The sequence below is a fragment of the Hydractinia symbiolongicarpus genome, chromosome 4 (genome assembly GCF_029227915.1).
Source record: "Hydractinia symbiolongicarpus strain clone_291-10 chromosome 4, HSymV2.1, whole genome shotgun sequence".
Taxonomy (NCBI): Eukaryota; Metazoa; Cnidaria; class Hydrozoa; order Anthoathecata; family Hydractiniidae; genus Hydractinia; species Hydractinia symbiolongicarpus.
Genome location: NC_079878.1, coordinates 11,371,577 through 11,394,990, shown reverse-complemented (window position 1 = coordinate 11,394,990; position 23,414 = coordinate 11,371,577). Strand labels below are relative to the sequence as shown.

Sequence of the window (23,414 nt, the reverse complement as noted above, 5' to 3'; positions counted from 1 at the left end):
TATTTTCAGACATCTAATCAGTACTTATGTTTTATTTATCTTTTCTATAAATTTATCATTACATCAGAGCCTTCTCATCAGTGCTACCAAGTTTTGCTGATAAACCATAAAAGATATTGACAGATAGCTACTATGGTAGGTTTTTTATCCTTTAGTTGTGCATTTTACTGCTTTTTTAGTTTTAAATTGCAAAAGGTATGTTTGAGTTTATTTGATGCATGCAAACAATTTCTTGGATCAATTAAAATGAAACATGTGCTGTAATGAAACCAAAACATTGAAAACTTAACTAAAAGACTAGTATGTTAGTAACGATCTGTGAAGATGAAATCAGCTCAACTAAACATGATTTCTATGAATTAAGTAACTCCACGTCTACAGCAGTAACCCAGAAATTAACTCAAAGATTAACTGGGCTAACTTGACCTACTAACTTTGTGCTCTGATTATAAAGGTGTTATGTATATGTATACTTATATACAAACCTTACCTTTAAATAAGTCCGAATAACTATAGGCAGTGACGTATCCGGGATTTTTTGAGGGGATACCGGACTGCCAGGACAAAACAGCAGGGGGTCAAGGGCTAACCCTGGTGAGGGTCCAGGGGTCAAAGCCCCTGAAAGCTATCTGATTTTAGCAATTTTCAGTGCCATGAACAGCTAAAAATAGTGTAAAAATGCTGCCATTATGCTCAAAAAAGAGAATAAACATAGCGGCAGCACTGCTAAGAATTCGTTTTTTTTTTCATGCTTTTTGAATTTAATTTAAGGACAACGTTAAGTGGAAAATTAAGGTTGGTATGTTATTTCCCTACAAAATAAATCATAGTATCATAACAGGACAAACATCATTTTAAGAGAAATTTCATGTTGAAAATTCAAGTGAAATTCATTGTTTGGGCGTCTAAGTTTGGGCGTCCATGCCGGTCTACCAGTATCAAATTTTCACTGGATACGTCGGTAATAATTTTCTATGGGTTTTCTTGTTGTGCTTTGCTTTTTACACCAAACAACATGTGTGTGGTATTCAAATTAGAAAATCTTGTTATACAGATAAAGTCTCTTTTACACTAGGTGAAATTCTCCATATGGAGCATGATAAGAATTCTGACTGAAATTTCTATCGTTTAAAAGTAGAAATCAATCATGCTTTTGAAAATGGGAATTTTTCCAGTCAATCAAATTGCTTAAATTTTTTTACTTGGAATAAGTCACCAGTGTGTAAAATGTGACAATGAAAGCAAATATGGAATAAATTCTGATACAAAATATGTTTGGTACCATCATCTCTATCATTTCTTATTTTTGATGTTGGATGAACCACGTACCTAATGTTTACAAAGGCGATAACCAATTTTCATGTATGACTATATTTCAAAGTGTAGAGACTATAATTAAATTACCTTTATTAATATATTATTATGTAATTATAATTATTATAATAATTAAATAATTATAGTTTTGATTTCTCTTAGGCTTACATTTTCTTACTGTGAGGTATGTTATAGTTATTACACACTATTAACACAGCGTTTCCATAGCTAGCACAATTAAATGAAATATTTTAGAATAATAACCATGTTGATTATAATTACAAGATATAATTTTTTACAGGTAATAGAGATTGATACAACCTTTGAGGTTTCAGATGTTTTCTTTCTTACAGAATTTCATGGTGTAGTTTTTTCTTTTTTAATGTTCCAAAATTACTGTTGTTGGAAGAACATATATTAAGTTTAATTTCAACATTCAACCTAACTGGCCTATATTCCACCACCATTGCAGTATGGTAATTTTCCGTGCAATTATGAAATTGATATGAAAATTACTCTTTTAGCAACTCTCTTGTTTCTTGTAATCAGGTAAATTTATAAAAACAATCTCAATTTTTTGCCTGTTTTTAAAGTACTCCTAAATCAGGGTTTTTACGCCTCCTCATAACACCTCACATCTCCTCAAATTCAAAAGGTCTCCTTAATTCTCCTCAACTATCCTTAATTTTTTTTTGAAATTTAGGTTTTCTCAAATCTTAAAAAATGTTTGACATTTGGTTATTTTTTATATATGCTACTTTTTATGTTATTTAGTTTGAATCACCAAAACTTGTAGTTGCTGTGGCCTGCAAACATTACTTTTTTGTCGTGTTTACATTTGAAGCAAAGTTTCTTAGTTGATGCCAGTCTGTGTGTTCCTTCATTTTTACAGATGCAAGTTTTTCTCCTCAAATTTAAATTATGTTAACAAGGGCTCCTCAAAAATCACAAAAATTTCCCCTAAAGTCCTAAAATTTTCTCAATTTTGTTTTGAAGGACGTGTGGAAACCCTGTAAATTGTTTTAAGGAGCATCCCGCTAATAAATGATTGAGTGGATTTATTTTTCTCCTTTCACTGGATGTCTTCGTCACTTCAAAACATGTCACCACTTTCTAGCTGTACATGTCATCTTCCTTTTTCTTGTCTGTGTTTCACTTCTTTTCATTGTTTTCTATTTATGGGTGAATTTCTGCTGTTGTTGTTTTTTCCTCAAAACAATCTCAACATTTTCTCTTATAAAGATGTCCCACAGCTAGGGCAGATGAAGGTTGTACGAATAAATCTGTGAAAAATAATAATTTTCATGTGTTAAACTGGCTAAGATTTTAGGTGGGTGCAGTAGTATCTGTTTTCGCAGCCTGAGTAGCATAGGCTCAGATAAGGGATTATTAAAAGCATTTACTTCGCATATTGCCCAGCCTGATGATTTCTTATGGTGTGTGTTTTGTCTTGTCTTCTTATATGAATATCTATTAAAAGACAACCTTTTATTTTTCCCTTATACAATAAGTAACACCAGTATAGTGTCTGAATTTGGGTTTGTTTAATTGCATCTTAGTTTTGTCGCTCTTCTATTATAGCTAAAAACCATTTCATACCATTGAGACAAGTTTTAAGTTCTTCATTCGTTTCCCCAATTAGCATAATGTAAACATACTCTAAGCCTGATCGAGCTTTTCACAAAAGCATCAGCTTATTTTAAATTTTTACTTGGTTATAAAAAAACATGTAGTAGTTATTTTTTGTTCATGAGAAATTAGCATGAGTTGATTGTTATAAATTGCTATTCTAATCTTGTGCAGCCATTGTATGGTTTAAAAGAAGTAATACACCTATCCCGAATTTCATAAATTATAATTATTCGTCATCCAAAATGTTATAATAGTTTTCTGCTCTTTAAATAAAGGATATTTAGATAGAATATCAAATTATCACGTTAAAACTAAAGTTTTTAAAGCAATATAATATTCTGGCTGGATTTTATTTAGATTTGAAGAAAATTTATTATTTTGAAAAGGAGGCTATTCTTTGAAAGCTCAACTATATAAAGGGTTTGACTGTAACTTTCAGCTCGCAATCGAAGCACTTAACAAACAGAAATATTAACGAAATTAGGTAATTTGTTCTACTTTTTGATAAGGAACTTAGGGATAAGAATCATTATTAGTTTCGACCTCTTTTATTGAGTTTAACATAATTAGGAAATTCGGGAAAGGTCTTTTTATGGACAAGATATTGTCTCCCTGCATATGTGGGATCTCAGGTAATTGCTACTATGTTCAGAACAATAAAATTGAAGTAGAAAATGTACTGAGCATGTTCCACACATAGTAATGAATAACACAAGTAATAATAGTTGGCATAAAAGGTTTTTGAGATAATCAAAACCTTGATACCACGTAACAAGGTAAGACACTTAGTGCAATTATGTGTTAACAAAAGCTAGAAGTAGAAGGGTAGATAAAAGATGGAAGATAGAAACTAATTGAATCAAGAGGTATTGCGAAATGCTTGTTAAGCTTATCAAGTTTATTCTTTCAGCAATTTCTTATACCAATTGATTTGATAAATGGTTTATAGTGTTGCTAGAACACAGGCAAAAGTAGTTTCGCTGAGTGGGGAAGTTATCCTGTATGAATGTAAGATCTATTACTTGAAGCATCAAATGTTGTACGTATACCATGTTTTTATTATTATTATTATTTTTTTTTTTGTTTACAAGCGAAATTTAAAATTTAAAATTTTAAGCATAGGGTGGCGTACCTTTAGGCGAGGTGAATAAAAGTAATCTTTCTTTTACGTAGAATTAGTTAAAAGTTAAGTAAAAACAAATATATTAATAATGAAGTAAAGATATAAACATTTATTTCGGGTGCAAGTTTGTATTTATAATTATTAGCTATAGAACTATTAACCTTAGTACAGATAGTAGGAACGTTTTGTAAACACATCCACGACGTTGTTAGTAGCTATGGTCTTAAGACTGAAACCTACAAAGTCTGCAATCGTTTTAATTAGTGGACAAGTATAAAATTTTGTATCTCCCACAGTTAGTGTTAGAGTAAAAACAGTGGTCGACTTTAGTCCAACCTTAAAGGGGGGAGAAATTGAAAAGTTCACGCATGTTTGTATCTGTTTTTAAAACCTGCCATTATTATAATGGTGCATGGAGAATGGACGTCAAATATCAAGAATAAAATGATGATAAAAAGCCTGCAGTGTGCCCACACAATGCTTTCGTTGAACCTCGATATTAATTGTTTTTTTCTGAATAATATTATTATTCTGGAGTGTGTAACCACAAATTGTAGTATTCTAGTGATTGAAAAATAAATTGAAATTTAGGCTTTGTTCTTTAGAGATTGAAAAATAACGTAGTTGTGAGAGATACTTATGAAAAGTGGGAGTTTTTTGTAGTGGTGACGCACAAATGGAAAGGTGAGAGTTAAGCGTCAACCCGACATTAGGTTGAGAGGAAGGCATTAAATCCTTTAACTATTTTCGACTCAATTGCTATCTACTTTACACGAATTCTTTAACATTCAAATAATTTATATTACGAAAGATCGCTTTTTTGTTCCAATAGGAAGCATTTTAAACATGCTTCAAATGAGCAAATGAATGAGTGCGGGTTAACGTTTTTTTATTGAACGCTATTGAACGAATACTCCAATCTAACGTTTTTTAATTGAACGTTTGGGACAAAGAGGAGAGGGTAAAATCTAAACACTTTTTAATTTATGAGCCACCCCTTGTAAGCATATTGTTCGTCTGCATTTTTCTTAAGTTTTCTTATGTTTTGTGTTAAGTGCGTTTTGGGGTTAAATTTCCCGTAAGTTTGATAATCAAAGCTATAGCATGCTTCATTTTTCCTTATTTTTAAACCTTCCTGTTGATCCAGCTAACCATCAAGACGAAAAAAAAAGTTGTATGTGTATTAGCGCGTAAGACGCTAATACACATACAACTTTTTTTTGTTTACAAAAGCGTGTGTCAAATGGCTTGATCATAGACAGCAACTTTCTCTGACAGACAGTTGGTAGCTTTTGTTATTTGGAAATTTGGTACTGCTAAAAAAAAATTTGAAATTCTACAGAAACTAATAAAGTGGATCGTTTAAATATCTCATTTGTTTTGTATTTCTTTGCGTAATTGTCGTGTTCTGACTAAGTACATGGTTTTTTTGGTCACAGTAAAAATTATATTTTCCCACATTTTTTCATGCAGGTTGTATTATGGTTTGCAGATAATTTTGATGAGTTTTTTTTAATGGCTTTACTCATAACTTTTAACCATTAATCATCTATTTGATTTATATTTGGACGAATCGTTTCGTTTTGTGTTGAGGTCAGTCCGATTCCAGTCCAACCTAATAATTATCAACATAACATAATACCACTCATTAGCCGTGATTTGGCAGCCATTTTGAACAAAAATCTTCGATATCTCCAGCAATTATTTAGGTTTGACTTAACTGTATCGTTTTACCTAATTAAGTAAGGATATTACTAATGTGTGATCCTGCAACTATCTCGTCGATAGGAACTGCCTTTTTTGTTTCTTTGTAGCTATGCGTTTGTTTTTTTAGTACTAGACAGCTGAGATGAAGTACTATATATAACACCAATATTAAAGAAACATTAAAACCGGGAAAAAAACGACAATTTTGTTATAATGAAAGAATAAACAAAATGAACAAAGTTTTAATTGGTGACTGGTAACTAATTTGCCTCTTGAAAGAATTAATTTTTTAAGAAACCTATAACAAATAAGACTGTGATGTGGGGCAAGGAACTTTTGGAACAAGACCTCTCACCACGTTGCTTGATTTGCAAAAAAAATATTTTAGCAATCTGCTAGAAACTGCAAAAGTCGTAGGTTTTTAAAACGATTATTTCTTACCATGAGGATATTTTTCAGCATAAAGTTACTTTAATTTTTAGTAGCAGTACAATATGATAACTTTTCGCGGAAATTTATTTTTGCGCGTTAAGGTCATTGGATTTTGCGAAATGGACGAAAAACCCCACGAGATTCACAAAAAAACTTGTTCCAATAGGAAGCATTTTAAACATGCTTCAAGTAAGCAAATGCCCATGTGCGTGTGCATGAGAATACTCCAATCTAACGTTTTTTAATGTAACGCTTGGAGCAAAGAAGGAGAGGGTGAAATCTAAACACTGAAAAATCGTTCAAAGCACATTTTTTAATTTATAAGCCACCCCTTGTAAGCATATTGTTTGTCTGCATTTTTCTTAAGTTTTCTTATGTTCAGTAGCAGTACAATATGATAACTTTTCGCGGAAATTTATTTTTGCGAGTTAAGGTCATTGAATTTTGCAAAAATGGACGAAAAACCCCACGAAATTCACAAAAGAACTTCCCGTGAAAATTAGTGGTTTAAGGTATTCATTTAGCTGACACAATTTCTTTATCTTTCGTGATAATTTCTGCATTTCACCTGAGTTCATTACTACTCACATAAGAATCACTTTCATTGTTTATTATTTTACGTCAAGTTTGTGTGTAGAGTTTACTTTTAAGCTGTCAGGACCACTGGATGATAAACTTCCATAGGAAATTACTCAAGGTGTGTTACTCTTTGCGTATCTTTATGCACTCTTCCCTTCAGAAACAGAAAAAAAGGCTTATAAACTATCGCCTGAAAGAATTAAGAATTAATATGGGTTGGTTAGTTTTTAATCAAAGCAAGAAAAAAGTTGTAAGTTTCCACTTGTACACTACATGTTTTTATTAGAACAACACTCAACTCGGTGGGAGCCTTCAAATGTTCTTAAATTTCTTGTAATTTTTCATTATTTTATCATTGTTAAGTTTAAAGAGGGTATTTCAGCACTTCTTTGTGTTGACAAAGCCTTAAATATTCTTAACATGTTCTAAAGTTTTGGACTTCTGAAGCCATATGTTTTTATATTGTTTGTTCTTATAAAAAAAACGTATATCTGTCTTTGCAATCTATTTCGAAATTCTTTTCTCTGTTATGGCAATACATTTTGTTTATTGTGACATTTTACCATGCTTGATAATATTAATTTTGTGTTCATTCATTTTAAATGACAGAAAGATAGATAGCTAAGTACGTTTAATTAATTTAAATGCAAACACGATGAAAATGACAGATCTACAGTTTCCTATAAAAGCAAGTGTGTTTTAGAGCTAAGATAAGTTCACTTGCATTAAGGATTGTAGTAATGGCGAATTTTATCTTAAAAATGTAATCTTGACAACTTTGTGGGAGAAAGGGTAAATATATATATTAGCCCAGGTGTGGTCTGGTATGCGTAATTAGGACTAATTAGAACATGTGCTACGCATGTAATTTCGAGCTGATCTGTTACGTACACCACAATAATGTGCGTTGCTTTGGTAGAGGTCATGTTGTTTCCATGTCTTCACGACTTGTTTGCATGCTTCAGCGGTTTGTGTTTTGAAGAAAATAAAGTGATCCATGCTGCTCGCCCATGAGGTTGTCTGTTACTGCGGACAGAAGAAAATTTGGTGTCACAAATATCTTAGTTGTAAGAGTCTAATGTTTTGTTGATACATGTTATTGTTGATGGCTGAAGATGGTTTATTTTTCATGTGGATGATGGAAGATGTACCCTTTGAAACGTTTGACATGAACAATCGTTTCTATCCTATGATTAGAAAGTTTTTTTTTTGTTTAACGAGACCATTACAAGAAATATTTTTTCATTATCAGTTAAAGATTTTTTGGAATATTGTTTTCATACATACTTTTTTAATGTGAGAAACTCCATCGCTTTTCGTTTGGTAAAATGAATTTTGGTTTAAGCTTAGTCTGATAAGCCCGGCAATAGCATTTGTTTACTGGGCGTTTTTTAACTAATACAGACGCCACTGGGCGTTTCTCTACAAACTCGTGCTTCTGTGAACTACTAGACATTTCTAACTGTTACTCTCCCTCAACCATTCGTTATATCTCTTTCCTCATGTAATTAGATGAAACTGGAAGTGGGTAGGGTTAATTTACCAGTTGGTTTATCATAGGAAGCAGTAATGAAATAACGGTTTTAATTTCACTATCTCATTTGTTTTTGTCTTACATCACGACGGGAGGATATTATTTGAATAGAAGTTGATGATGTGATATCCTTATTGTTTGTCCTTTTAAAAATTGCACATGTTAATGACGGAATAATTACACGTCGTTAGAATCTCGTTAGAGTAATAATGAACATTCTTGTTGATGATTTTTCACGGGTAACCAACAACTCGTATTGAGTGACAATAGAAGAAGTTTGGTATGTAATGTGTGAAGGGTTTTTACTGAAGAAAAGTGTTGCTGTTTCTCTAATGTTCTTCCAGCTTTTTTCAATAAAATTGTAGTCACATCATAACTGGGTTCAGCCAGAATGTTGTTGTTTCTTCATTCATTAAAAGCCTTTAGCTTTCACTTTTTCAAAATTTAAAGTTTTAATTGTGCTGCATAAATTATGATGTCAAAACTAAGTTAAATTCAATCTTGACTTTTTCTAGCATCCATAATTTTGGATTTTTCAAAGGCCTATACCCTAATCATGTGTAGATACCATTATGTCAGCATGACGCTAGTTTGCTCTTTTTAACCCTCCTGAATTTATAGTGACGTCATAATTTATGCAGCATAAATAATCAAGGCTTCAAATCTTGAGTACGAAACCAAAGTTTTTAAAAAATATTATAGCGCCAATTTAAGACTCAGCTGGTTGGCTTCCAGTTTATATTTCTGTAATTTTCTTTTTCGTTTAACGTTTCTTGAAAATACCTTTCTCTCGCAATTTGGCACCCAGCGTCTCTTTTTAACGTCCATCTCCCACTCTTAATTGTGTAAGGCACCATACAACATGGTCGCGTCACAGGAAAAGCTGTTCAACAGTTTACGAGGTTAACTCATTGCCAATTTTGTTTTAATTCGCTTCCTTTCAACAAGTTTTAATCTGAAAATTGTTAGTCTGTTGTTCTGTGGTTAGTCCTTCGTGAAGCAAGTTTTCGTTCTGCATATATATTTTCTATTCTAATTGACGAATTTATGAGTAATAATTACTAATTTTATGGTTACTTCGTACGGTTTCTAGGATCCATCATGTTCTTTGAATATTTCTTCACATCATCGCACATGACTCGTTAGCGGTGAAAATAACAATATAAAGTAGAAGAGGTTTGGACACTATATTGTTCATTTGCTGGTTAACTACAAGTTTAGATGTTCTTAATGATAATCGTTGAGATTCTTCTCTTCTCGTCAACTTGCTAATTGTCATAAAAAAGACAGGACGTAGCGGATATTTAGTGTATTTATGGTGTTTTATTTACTTGAGAAATGTGTTTATAATTTTCACGATTGATAAAACAGGGGTGAAGTGTTTTTGTGTCACATTTAGTAATGATATGTTGGCTTTATCACGGTTAGGGGCAGACATGCGCGTGTGAATGGCTGACTGACTTCACGTTTTACTTTTTGGCTTAAGCTTTAAAATTGTTACGTCAATCTTCTGTATATAAGATTTTACTAATTTATATCGTTCGTTAAAGATATTAAAATATTTATGGAATTATGGTGCATAGTATAATGGAAGATATCCCAAAGAAACCTAACACTTTCGGTATACAAGAGTTTAAACTAAGGTTCAAGAGGATAAAGAAACGTCCCCGATCCTCGACTGATAGTGATATTAGGCGACAGTCGTGGCTGTCTGTTCATTCAACTAGTAAGTATTTGTTTGTTTGTTTGTTTTTTTGGTTGGTTGTTTGTTTGTTTGCTTGTTTGTTTGTTTGTTTGTTTGTTTGCTCTTGTTTGTTTGTTTGTTTGTTTGTTCTTATGTCTTTTTACGTCTTATTTTGTTCGTAACGTTCAAAGTTTATGACGATGCGAGTTTTTATGACTCACAAATCGAAAGTGTATGCTAAACGTCAACCTAAAGTTAGGGAGGAGGTTAAATCCTTTGACGTTAAAATAATTTATACCGCGTGAAAATTTTTTGTCTAGACGCTTAAGAAAAGCGTTTTTTAAGTCCTTGTGATTTTGAGATTTAACTGAAGTATGTTGCATTTGATTTTGTCGATTAGGACAGAGAGGGAGTTAAGGAGAATTTCAATCTAATAGCTCTGTTTTGTGTATATTTTTCGACCAGCCCTTTAAGTCATAAGTTTTTTTAGTGTGTATTGATTATTTTGTTGGATGAGAACATTTAAGCATTACTAATTCACTGATGTAAAAAAATAGAAAATGTCGTTGAAGAAAAGTCAAAACTTTTTAGCTTGTTTATATTCGGTCTATAGATAAACAGTGCATTCAGTTTTCGGCTTTGCTGAGAACATATTCAACTTTCATTAACCCGAAAACTCTCTAACCCGTTTTCCTTACAACCCACAACATTTGTGTATGTTCTCTCTATTATTTACTTACGACTTTCAGAAAATCTTAAAAAGCCTTATTTAGACAAAAAAAGCTGTATTACAGCGTTACTATTTATAGTTCATGTGTGTCTCTTGATGATTAACTTATATTATTTCATAATTTAAAGAGTAATGCGGCTAATTAGTATGGTTGTCCCTAGTTAATAGAAGGCTTAGTAAATGTGACGTAAATGCGTGGATTTTGTTTGGAAATCTACTTGCTGTATTGTTAATGGTAAAGTTATATAAAAATACGTATGTAGAAAATTAATAAAATAATTAAACAACGCGAAGCCTGATTTTAGTAACTTGTGTTTTTATTGTTGCGTATATTATTCGCGCTTGAGCGCTAAAAGGAATTTTTCTTAAAGCGTTTAGAATTAGAAGTTGCTTGAAAAGAAACACGTTAAATCATGGAACGTCCAATGTTCTCAAACTTGTTCAATATTATGATAGTTGTATAACAAAAGACGCACTCAGAAATGTTTGAACTGATGTACATTATATATATATATGCATATAAAAGCTGTTAAAAAGGCTCATTTAGAAGCTTAATGTATCTCAAGAGAGGTTCAAAATAGCGTTTTATTCTCCGTGTATAATAAATCGTGAAAAAAAAAATTTCATGCTAAGATGGACAGCAGCATTACTTTCAAGTATACTGTCTCCGAATGGAACTTTGATAACAACAACAATCTCATTCATAATGGTAGGTAGAGACGTGACCAGATCGTCGCGCAGCGTCGCTGTAATAATTTTTAGTGACAATAGGCTATGTTATGGTGTGCTGTAGTCTTCAAATGATAGCTTTAATCGTGTTTTGCGATACAGCTAAATTTTTTTTCTTATTTCTTGAACAATGCCAAGTTGACAAATTATACTGCTCCGACTTTTACTGTATTTATAAATTATGTTCTTATAGATTCACTGCTTTCGTTGAGAGAGGATGAAGCAACTGACGATAGCACATCGATAGGTACTCCAGAAGAGGTTTGTGCCAATTGATTTGTATTTATCATGCTGAAAGTGAATTTATTTCTTTGCACTGACACTTATAAAGATCTATGAGTAGTCGCCATAAACAAGATTGCGTTGTATTCTCAAACAATGTTTTCATTTTGATTCTATCGTTGCGTTGTTTAGTGAGACACATCAATTATTGTGGAATTGTTGGACTAGAGTGTTTATAAATTTTTGGGGGTGCATTCTTCTGTCTTTATGTTTGCTTTAAAGCCTTTTTATTCTTTTGTAAATTATTTCGATACTTACTGATCGGGAATTGGAAATGGTCTTACATAAGCCATCAATAAACAGGACAAAACAGTCACTGCACATCGACTGTGAGTTGCATCACGGTTTCGTCACTAGATCGTACACCTACGTCCAACTTTTAATCAACTTGCGTAACAATGAGTAATTCATGCAGCGTACATCTCCTGGTTAGACATTTCCTTTCATGTGGCTTCTGAAACGAGAACGAAACGAAAATTGAGGTTTTTTTACACATGCTTTTTACTACCCGTTAATGTGTCGCTGAAGTGATAAGAAGTGTTCATCAAAGCCATCTGTGTTTTAAACATCCTGTTTTATAAGTAAATTGCTGTGACAAAAAACGTTTGTGTTAAAAAATTCAATATTTGCTCTTCCTATATCAAATTTTGAAATGGTAAACATTAAAAATATATTTTGTTGTGCGAGCTTAGTGCATCTTCGAAGAGAACGTTAATCGTTTTAAAAAAGTAATAAAGAAAAGGATGCACATTCGTGTGTAAATATAAAAACTGATTGTCATGGCTGACTATAATGGAGATTGCAGACAACAAGTAAAGAAATTGTTTTCTGTTTGCTTGAAGAGTTTGATTTGAAAAAAAAGTAACGGTCGTGTCTAATTTCAAGGTGGATTTTCATTTTAATATTATACTTCGTGTTTCGCATAATCAGTCATGCAACATGGGTTGGTTTCGGGGTTTTTTCGGTTTTGTTAAACGAATGTTAAAAGCAGGTTGGTGCGATCTTTTTGGTATGTGCGTCTAAAGCTGGAGATTTTCTATAAACGCATTGAAACTAAAGAAAGTTTGAAATAATTTTGTTCTCCCAGTTTTAATTATTTAAAAATATATATATATATATTTTTTTTTCTCTTCTTAGGAGGATTTCTTTGACATCCTGACTCGCTTGCAGGTAAGTTGTCTGTTGTCATAGTAACTGAATTCTATCTCGTGGCAGACTACATCCGCCCTCTAAATCCACCCTTATGTTAAAATAGAATTTATTAATGAGTGCTATCTTCTAATCAGCGCCCTATATAGTACTACCCTTATATTCTAATTACCGCCCTATTTAAATAGATATTTTTCATGGAAAACTTGTGCAGAAGTGACGAAAAACTTTCTAGTGGTAAAAGCAAAGTAGTGTCTGCTCGATTTTTGAAAACCTTGAAATCAGACAGGTGACCTTGAAGATCTTAAATATCCCTTCTCTAGAAATAAACCTAAAAACGTTGGAATATGAATATTTTCGAAATCATTTCTGTTTTGTTGTGGAACATTGCGTCGCATAAGTTGTTGTGTTTGCATTTTTACAAATAATTAATTTTCATAACTTTAAATGTTCAGCACTGCAATTTTGGGAGTATTTTTTTACCTTTTGTATACCTCGGTATTCCTGTGTGTTACAAAACTCTGGAAACAACCCCAAAAACAGTATAAAAAAACCTTAAAATTGTTTAAGAAATTGACTGGCATCCTGAAAGACTTTCCTTGATGAAGATAAGCACTACATCTTTACAAAAATGGCAACAAAGCGATAAACAACATGATAATGTCGGTGTTAAGGTTTTTTACTGCTCCGTTTTAAGCTTTTTTGAGTTAATCTTTTCGTCTAAAATGTTGTTGCTTTTGTTTTAAACGATTTGATGAAATGCGTTAGTACAGCCGCCGCCTGGTAAACGCTGCTTTTAGACGTTTCAAACTTTGATAAGCGTAGGGTCATAAGGAAATGGGGGTGAGTTAGACAGATAAACTACCGCGTATAATCCATGTTTGATTTTGTTTCTCACAATCATGAAACGGATTTCCAGTGAACGCTTTCTCCATGATGTCCTATCCTTGAGCCTAAAAAAAATCTTTTCTACTTTTTAAGATCAGCTTACAGGTGTCAATCATTAAATACGTCTGGCCAATCCCTCAAGTCAGAAGCATTTTCACATACGTTCCTGCTCGAGAATGCTAGGAACAGTTTAAATTTTTATTGCAAACTTATAAAAACAGAACATAATTAGTCGCGTGTTAAATTTGTGATCGAAAGTTTGATATAATACAGTGACGTCATAAGGTTGAAGATTTACAAAGATTAGAGAACAGCTTTTTTTGTATCATTTCGCGTATCTGTGTGTGTGTTTTTTTGGGTTTTTTGGGTTGTTTTTAAGAAGAAAAAAAGAAAACATTTTGTACTGTTTAAAAGGGTTCAACTGTTCAACTGTTCTGTTTGTAACCTTAATCAAGTGTGTATTTGAAAGTACTTTTGCTGAATGACGTGACAATAGCAGTGTTGTTAATCACGGGTTATTTATAATGGCTGCCAATTTGCAGGGCAGTGTTAGTTTGTCACAGATTTGGGAATTTACAGGCCAGCAACTTAATACAAGACCCCAAATAGGGGTCTTGTATTAAGTTAGAGTTACTAAGTTAAGCTAAGATTTTAGCATTTGCACTTATTTATGGTCGCCAGATATATGTAGCTAGGAGGCATGGCATTTAGACAAATTCTACTCTTCAAGTTTTGTTTACACATCAACTCTAAGTGTCAGTTGAGCAGCCTGGTTTTTACATGCATTTTTTACGCTAGTTGTATGTCTTTGCTACTTCCTTCTGACTTTCAATCGCATGTAAAAACAGGGCTTAAGGTTCTCATCCTAATGTTCAGGATAGTTTGATGTTTATGTTCTGGTAAAACTCTATATGAGACCATAGTGTGAGAAAATAAATTTTTACTGTGTCATCATGATGAAAAAAACATACGACATGTTCAAAAGAAGAGTAAGAATTACCACTGTTGTTATTTCATCTTGCTAGCAATAACACCATCTTCTTTACTGTCCTGAGAAGCTGACATCTTTCGTTGTTCGTAACGTTTTTGTATTTTTTTTATTCACAGGGTAGCAGATTAGATGAACAGAGAATCGAAATGCCAGCCTGGCTGTTGAAAGTAAGTTACTACACGTTCTTATAACCTTCTTGTTTCGTAGTGATACTTTTTTGGTGTAATGTTTGTTCCTGGATTAGGACCAGATGTTAATTTAGCATAGATTTTCTAATAATTGTACAGTAATTTCTCTTCCCTGGCTATAAGCACAAAACATTTTCAATGGACTCACTCTAGGGATTAGAAAGTCACAGAAAGTACCTAGATAAAGCAATGATAAACTGGCCATGGACCAAAATATTTATTCGAGGTAGGATCGAGGCAAAAAGTGTTCAAGATTTATCTTTAAAAACATTTTTTATCATATGAGAATGTTTTTTTCGTTATCGCCACATCCATCAATTATATCGTGTGGTATTTTTTTCTTTCTTTTCTTGTCCTCTCTCATTCTTCAAGTGTAGCTTATCTTCTTCAGATCTCAATTCACCAAAGCAGTGTACAAATTCTATAAGTTGAGTGATACCACAAGTTTCCTTTCCCTCGCATCTTAACGGAAGCACTCTTCAACGCAGAGAAATTCTAGTTCCCAATGCACCCCTTTTATCAGCGTCAAATTTATAATTAAGTTGCGGAGGAAGTCCCAAGCATGTGCATATCTCAAGTGCTACCCTAGGAAAAAACGAATGGTTAACCTTTAACCACAGTTTGTAAAAGCATTGGAAAAGCATTTCTTTAACATATTTTATTACACAACTACGCCTTAACTTAATACTTGATTATATTTTAGTCTCCAAAAAATCAATGTTTTACAGTATAAAATATTCAAACGTCTAATGACCCCCCCTTTTTTTTTCGTCTCTTTTTCGTTTAAGGTATATTTTTTGATTCTTGATTCATACCTTGAGCCTATAATTGTTATATGCAAAAAAATAAAAAATTAACCATGATAGATAACAGATACCAATTTTTCAGTAATTTCAAAAGAAGCTTGTTGCAGGCCCGAATGTTAAATTCTGAAAAAAAATAAGCTTCCTTGGTATTGGCTACTGCAAATTTATTTGTTGTTAGTTGGAACAATATTTACATAAAAAGAACTTTCCGCAAATAAAGAGTTAAGTTTGCAATATGAAAAGATGAAAGAAGAATTGCTTATGTATCGATTCGAATTGGTCATTATGAATAGTTCATTTAATGAGCTTCATTAGCGTCTTTTGTGCGGTTAATGAGAAGTTTTCAGAAGGCTTCTATAGAAACTATAAACTATTACGAAAGATAAACGCGTTTTGTATGCTTCGAATGAAAAACGTTCTCAGTAGTGAAAGTAAAAAACGAAATTTTCTTCTTTGCAAGCAACACATTTGTTAGCTGACTCAGCAAGATGTTTTATGTGGATTCGTTTTTTACTATAAATGAAGATGATGAGATGGATGGAAAGTTCAAGTGGAATGATTGTAAACTTCATGACTTTCAAGATGAAAACAAGGTAGTGGTGATTCGAAATTTGATGGTGTAAAATATGGCGTGACAGGAAGGAAATATTAATTATATCAAACACTGTTGTTTTTTTTGTTTACAGAAAATTTACAGTTTGTTGACGTTTGACAATTTTTATCACTTTCGCTTTACGCGGGTTGTTATTTTCGTCGAATGTGTCGTTACTACGCCGCCATTTTACTTACTGAAAGCTATGTTTAATACAGCCCTCCTGTAATTTTTCAAAATACTTGCATCTATATGTTTTTTAATTTATATTAAAAAGTACAGCTTCAACTTAATTACGTTTCCATGTACCTTTCAGTTAAAGATTTTATTTAATTACGACTTTGTTGTAGCTGCCCTGGGTTTTCAATGTTTACACTTTTTTGAGTTAACAAGGAAACGTTGACAATGATAAGATAGGACTCTATTCTCCGCACTCGTGTGCTTTATGACGTGTTGTCATGGTGACGTACCCATTAAGTGCTTTTTTAATTGACCCCTCCTCATTAACTACGTTTCATGATCGCCTACAAATAATTATTATTGATAGTCTTTATGAAGATTATCTTCTAAACATGCTAGCATGCTTCCTATCTTTTCTTTATTATTAAACAAGTGTTCAAAAAATCACAAAAATAATCATGTTTCTCACAATCAAATTCAACTGTTCTTTTCATGTAAATTTTTGACAATATCTATGAATCCCTATCATATTCGCGTTTGATAGAAGGAAAGAGAGAAATGACTACAAACAGAAAATGGCCGCTGAATATACTTTACATTCGATTTAAAAAAGAGTGAATTCAGTTTCACTTTCTTTTTTTTTATCTTTTTTTCTAATTGTTTAGCGTTTGTTTTAAGTCTTTCGCCTTTTAAATCATTCACAGCCACATTCAATGTAATTTTTTGTATTTTCAATATGAATACATGCATCTGCTTCACTTTAATTCGTCTTCATCAATATTTGATTCACTTTGCGTGAATGAGCATGAGAATTCATTCTAATCGAGGTTTCCATACATTTCGGAGCAGTCATTTTATACATTTAGTAAAGGGTTTTTTTCCATAGAGAGATATGGGATTGAAGAAGTTTCGTGTAGCTAAACAGGTTGCCATTTTATTTTATCTATTTAAAACGTCATGTAGTAGATTATTTTGTGCATTATATGGTAACGTCATGAATGTTTAGCAGTATACTTCTTGCACTTTTCATGCATTCAGTGAATCATCTTTTATTACTGTCGAATTGCTCGCTTGTTTTTTTCAGAAAGGACAACCTGGGAATGACTTGACTGTGTGTCTGTGTTTTCGCTACCGGTTATTTTGACGTATTTAGCAAGAGTTGTTTCTTTGTTCTGTGCTCGCAATATCGTCTTTAATGGAATCACTTGTCTATTCTTTTATCGACCGTCCTGTTTTTGTTTTTATACAACGTAGAGCCGCCATGTCCCTGCCATGTTGTTTACTAATCTAAACTTAAGTTCTTAATAATTTAAACTTTGTGTCATTCTTGTACGCTTGGAACGTAGCTGAGTGACGAGTGTATTGACCTCTCGTTTTGTGCGTCATTTTCGGCATAAGAGAACTGACAAGCTGAACATTACATTTACGTTGACATCGGACGTTGACGTTTAATGAAAAGAAACTCTTGAATACACTCACATTTTTCTGTGGTGCTAAGATTGTAATATTGAGTTTTGTTATTTTTGTAGCATCAACAGGTGAAAATGGAAATTGGACAAGCTAACGAGGACAAGAAAGATGTGGAACCTATAAAACAGGTAATTAAAGTAAAAAGCCGTAAAATTAAATAGTTTTTGTCAAACTTTGGATTGTGTGCAAGACTACTTGAAAACATGAATGCTTTTAGGTTCTGGCTCTCGGTGCACCGTACCCAATGGTGGTACTGCCAGTGGATGGAGAATACTGGATGGAAGGAAACTACCATGTGTTATCACGAGACACTGATGATCGACCAGTTTTTCCTTCAATAGATATGAGTAGGTGTTCGGTGCTGGAAGACAATAGTGTTTATAACTATCGCAGACATTTTGTGGGCAAGGTCAGTTTCACGTTGTCGTTAAAATAATTTGAATTCCACGCAATCTTTATCCTGTCTGCAAGTTTTCGCAATTTTGTAGGAACATGTCAACTTCGCAGGCGTGGATAACAAGTATGGACCTCTGCTTCTATCCGTCATGCTAGACTTATCTGTGGATGACGATATTCCTGATCAATATCGGATTATATTGCGTTTGAAAGATCGGACGATAGATAAAATACTGCCCACGACAACGTTTCAGGCAGACAATCCCGGTCCACGCGACTTTATGAAGGTCAGATATATTTCCGAAATACTTTTGTTTTGCTTGTATTTCGGATTTTTTTGTATATGTGATCGTTTTTACTTTAGTCTGCTTTGGATGACGAAGTGGAAGTAGAAAGGTTTCATCCAATCTCTTTACTCAAAGCTAGTGACGACATCACCAAGTTCGACGAGCATACTGTAACAAACTCGTACAAAGTTGGAGTTGTGTACCAAACATTTGGACAGGTGTTTATGAGTTTTCTTTTACTCATCTTAACCACGTATTGTTCGACTAATAACGGTTTAATAACGCGTTTCTATGTAGTAAAATGTGAAGCGGGAAAATTCTTCTGATGTATCTGAGTTTTCATTTTGGGAATGGTACGCTACGACCCTCACATCCTATCTTGGACTCCATATTTACAAACCTGGAATTTTTCTATTTTAGACCACGGAGGAGGAGTATCTACAAAATCAAACTGAATCTCTTGCGTTCCGTGAATTTCTTGACATGTTAGGCAACCGAGTGGAATTAAAAGACTTCCCTAACTACCGAGGAGGTCTGGATGTAAAATACGGACAAACAGGAAATCATTCCTACTACGCTAACCACAAAAATAGGTGTGCACCCGACATTATTTAAATTTAATTTAACTTAATTTATTTTCGTTTGGTTGCGATAGTGACCATTGTTTTCGCTAAATTTTTATTGGCATTTAAAGAATTTAATTTAACTACTAGCCAGAAATGCAAACGAGCATGACGATCCCATGTTTTTTCGTTTGTTTGTTATTGTAACCATGAAAACTGGCGGATTTATTCAGCAAAGTAGTTTTTCATATATTTCCATTACCTCTCTGACTATTTTAGAGAATTAATGTTCCATGTTTCGACCTTGTTGCCGTTTACGCCAAACGATTCGCAACAGTTAAGTCGCAAGAGACACATTGGTAATGATGTGGTTGCTATTATCTTTCAAGAGGAGAACACCCCTTTCTGTCCCAACTCATTTCGATCGCATTTCCTTCACGTATTCATCATCGTTCAAGTTGTGAATCCGAATAGCGCAAATACGCATTATAAAGTTTCTGTGACTGCGAAAGATGGCGTACCAAAGTTTGTCCCGCCGTTGCCGAACCCTTGTATATTCAAAAAGGGGCCTGAATTTCGAAACTTCTTGCTAACGAAAGTGTTAAATGCTGAGATAGCTGCAGTTAAAAGTGAAAAATTTTCTTCTCTCGCTGTAAGTTGGGTTTTTCTGTTGCACTCAGAAACTGCGAGTGTATTAATGATGTAACCGCTAATAAATGAAGCGTTTTACTGGAAAGTACATTGAAAAAGGGTACATCGGCAGTGTAAAAAAAGACTTTTTTCATGATTTTTTATGTTTAATTATACCATGTTAATTCAGATCGTGTTGATGAACTTCATTTTCTTTTTCTTTTTAGTTGCGTACACGATCTATGCTGCTTCAAAGCTTAGTCAACGAATTTGTGACAAAGAACGAAAAACTTTTAGAGGACGAAACTCTAATATCACAAAACGAGTCAACTTCGAAAACAAGTAGTATATTATCATCGTTTCGATCAGCCATAAAGCGGTCTGAAAGTATAGTCTCTAGTAATTCCACCGGTCTGGTTCAATCAAAGAAAAGTGGACATTCTCTCTCTTTGAATGACATCAGTTCGTTGACAGTGAACGATCAGAAGAAGGACGTAAGTAAATTATGTTTTTGTTTTTGTTGTTATTGTTCCGGTTGTTGATTTTTTATTGTTGACGACGACTCGTCAACATCACCAATGATTCGCACATTTTTTTCAATTAAGTTTTATTGTGTTTTTTTGGTATATCTACGTACCTGCGTTGCCACCATTCCTTGTATCGAACTTATTGCTTTTAGTTAAAGAAAAATTCAAAAGAAAAGAAAAAAGCCAAAAAGGAAAAAAGGTTTGTTGTATTCGTACATGACCAAGTATTTGTCAGCATTGGTTTTACATTTTATCGTAGCTTATCTGCCATTTAGGATCTGCCATTTTAAATCTGTCTTTTTAATTCTGCCATTTTGAATCCGCCCGTGTTTGCTTTTCATGTTTACTAATTAATGTTTACGTATGGTTGATTGTTACTGGTGTCTTTATAAATGAGTCGTACCATGAATAGTGATTTGTGTGTTTTTGAATATGAATGCTTTGAGGCGAACGAAATTCTAATAAAATATCGCTAACATTGAGGAAGACACGATTTCGACGAAGTTGTTTTTTCTTTCATGTATCACTGAGTAAAAATTATCAAATATAGGAACGATCTAATTTTAGATTATCGTCAGGGTCACTCTCTCCACGTTCAAGAAGTCCTCCACTAGTGAGTAACCGCATACATGTTGATTTGAATAGCTCTGGGGAAGTGAGTCCAACATTGCGTGATCCAACGTCGTATAAAGTGAACGGCCGTCCGAAAGCAAAGTCCCGCTTCTTCACAAACCAACTGTTCGATACGGACTTTCCACCGCAATCGCAATCACTACCAAGGAATATGTTGTCGACCCTTAATGGACGCTTGTCACCGACAGTAAGTTCGCACTTGTGATAAGATATTTTTGTTACGTTGGCATCTATTATTCCAGTACATTTTTCTGTTTTTTTTGTTATATTTCTTTTATTCTACTCTGATTTCTTTAGGCTCATTCTCCTTCAAATAGTGAAGTTATTCATGGCGAGAATAATAATGAATTTCAGGACGATCCGTTGGAATTATGTGAGTTATTTTGAGCTTTTTGCCTGTGTGTATGTTTGTTGTGGAGGTATTGGCGACTTTAGCCTTCATTTTTATTTCATTTTATTTTTTTATTTTTTTTATTCTGTTTGTGTAGCTCCGTCGCAAAAAGAGATTGACAAACTCAAGGCAGAAATCAACAAGTTAAAGATGGATAAAATGGACTTAATGAGGCAAAATGTGGTGAGAAAAACTACCTTCTATTTTGTCTATCTGTAACACTTACACGGCCTAATTTTACGGTAACGATAAAAGTGACAATATCATGTAAATTACTGACGGCTATCTACATTATAACGACCATTTAATCAGTTTAACGACTGTTTAAAATAATGTTTAAAATAACGCCCTAACAACCGTCGTCGCAAAAAAAAAATCCATTTAACTCATCACGACATCTTCTGACCTTTCGTATGTAAAGTAGATAATCACGCGAGTCTTAACGACTACTTCAAAATATACGCCTAAAATAACGCTCTACCAACCGCCATTGCAAACAAATACTTTTAGTGGACAAATTAGATAATTACACGTTTTTTCGCACGGACGCACACCAAAACAGACCGTACGAAAATTGCACCTCATTCGCACGTTGTTATTTTTTGACATTAGTGTTACTTTGTTCTTAATTCTTACTAGCTTTTAAGGGAACAAAAAGAAAAACAGGATCTTGCTGCGAGTAAGGTTAAAGGTAAACTGTTTTTTATATAGATTACAGTAATATGCACCCCACTCCCCTGGTTGTGGGTCATCTCAGTGAGATGTTAAAGTAATGAACTAACGTAGTAACTATCGATAATTTAATACTACTAAAATGAATTTTAAACTACTAAGATTTAACCATAATTTAAAATTTTTCATGTTTTTAAACCCACAAAATAACACGATTTCTTTCAAATGTTTTGTGAAAGACAAAGCAAACAAGCGCCTTTGGCATGACTTGAAAAGTCATCTAAAAGTCTAGCCAGGAAACCAGGTTTTCCTGGCTGATCAATGGCTTACATTAGGGATTTTCATTCATTTTCTTTTTAGTTGCATCAACGAGAACTGAAAAGACTAAATGAAAAAAACGCAGCTATGGACTCGTACACGTCACAAATTAAATCTTTACAACAACAAACTCGAAAGTTTAAAGCAACTCCAACCACTGCAACAGAATTTGTGTAGCAATTCGTATGAAGGCATATGGCTGTTTTAGAGTAATGGCCAACCCTGCAGAGTGGTTCAAACTATATTAGCTGTTTCTGTAAATATCTTAGAGTTTTGTATTTATATAACTTTATATAACTTTGAAAAATAATTCGTGGTTTGCTAGCAATGATTAGTAGATATTTTAGGTTAATTACTATATCTCATGGTAAGTAAATGAAGATGGAAAATAAGTTGCCGTGTTCACACAGACTGAAGTGAAATTACACGTGGGTGTCAAGAAAGTAAAATGACGATTTTTTGCATATTTGGCATATACTTCCTCCCAGCGTCTTACAACGCTACGATGGCACAGAAAGGTGTTCTTTGATATGAGAGTTCCTTGAAATTGCAACGGTGATCGTAATACTGTGATAATCACAATATTTTTTCACAAGACATGACTAATGATTTTTTTTTTTACAACTCGCTATGTTTTGTTAGTTTGTTAACATTTAAAATTTGTTTCCGAGACGTCGCATTAAGTTGTTCAGGATTTCTGAGCTAATGAACCTTGAGATAATATACACGGTAATTAAAGGGCAGTTATTAAAAATACTGACCGGAGCAATGCCGTAAAATGGAACTAGCTACCATCCGAATTGCTGCGAACAATGTAAAGCCCTCGCATTTACAGATTCTATCGCACTTTTTAAAATTGTCAGTCGGAGTTTAACTTACTTGTCGAGTTCATAAAAAGCCAGAAACGTTCCACCTTTTTCAGCTAAAATGTAAACTGAAAGTATCCAACGTATGTATCTTTGAGACATTTTGATCGATAAAAATATC

General features: G+C 33.3%; 1 protein-coding gene across 9 annotated transcripts; it reads left to right on the top strand.

The window, feature by feature from the left end:
• The first annotated feature begins 52 nt into the window (after positions 1 to 52).
• On the top strand, positions 53 to 22,755 carry LOC130641257 (rap1 GTPase-activating protein 1-like). Of its 9 annotated transcripts, XM_057447985.1 has the most exons (17): positions 9,879 to 10,047; positions 11,658 to 11,725; positions 12,884 to 12,916; positions 14,891 to 14,941; positions 18,070 to 18,138; positions 18,228 to 18,419; positions 18,499 to 18,693; positions 18,771 to 18,911; positions 19,114 to 19,286; positions 19,536 to 19,908; positions 20,114 to 20,380; positions 20,566 to 20,612; positions 20,981 to 21,233; positions 21,344 to 21,419; positions 21,535 to 21,620; positions 22,077 to 22,128; positions 22,470 to 22,755. In XM_057447985.1, the coding sequence occupies exons 1-17, from the start codon at positions 9,894 to 9,896 to the stop codon at positions 22,499 to 22,501; spliced, it is 2,262 nt and encodes a 753-aa protein (XP_057303968.1). In that variant the 5' UTR covers positions 9,879 to 9,893; the 3' UTR covers positions 22,502 to 22,755. The 9 variants fall into 9 exon arrangements, with proteins under 9 accessions (XP_057303973.1, XP_057303974.1, XP_057303968.1 ...); XM_057447990.1 differs by lacking the exons at positions 9,879 to 10,047; positions 22,077 to 22,128 and adding an exon at positions 53 to 135; XM_057447991.1 differs by lacking the exons at positions 9,879 to 10,047; positions 22,077 to 22,128 and adding an exon at positions 3,967 to 3,985.
• Positions 22,756 to 23,414: the final 659 nt, after the last annotated feature.

Coding starts and splice junctions, on each gene's coding strand:
- LOC130641257 (XM_057447984.1), top strand. CDS start 9,894: ATGGTGCATAGTATAATGGAAGATATCCCAAAGAAACCTAACACTTTC. Junction 10,048..11,657: donor GCTGTCTGTTCATTCAACTA/GTAAGTATTTGT, acceptor ATGTTCTTATAG/ATTCACTGCTTTCGTTGAGA. Junction 19,909..20,113: donor AAAAATTTTCTTCTCTCGCT/GTAAGTTGGGTT, acceptor TTTTCTTTTTAG/TTGCGTACACGATCTATGCT.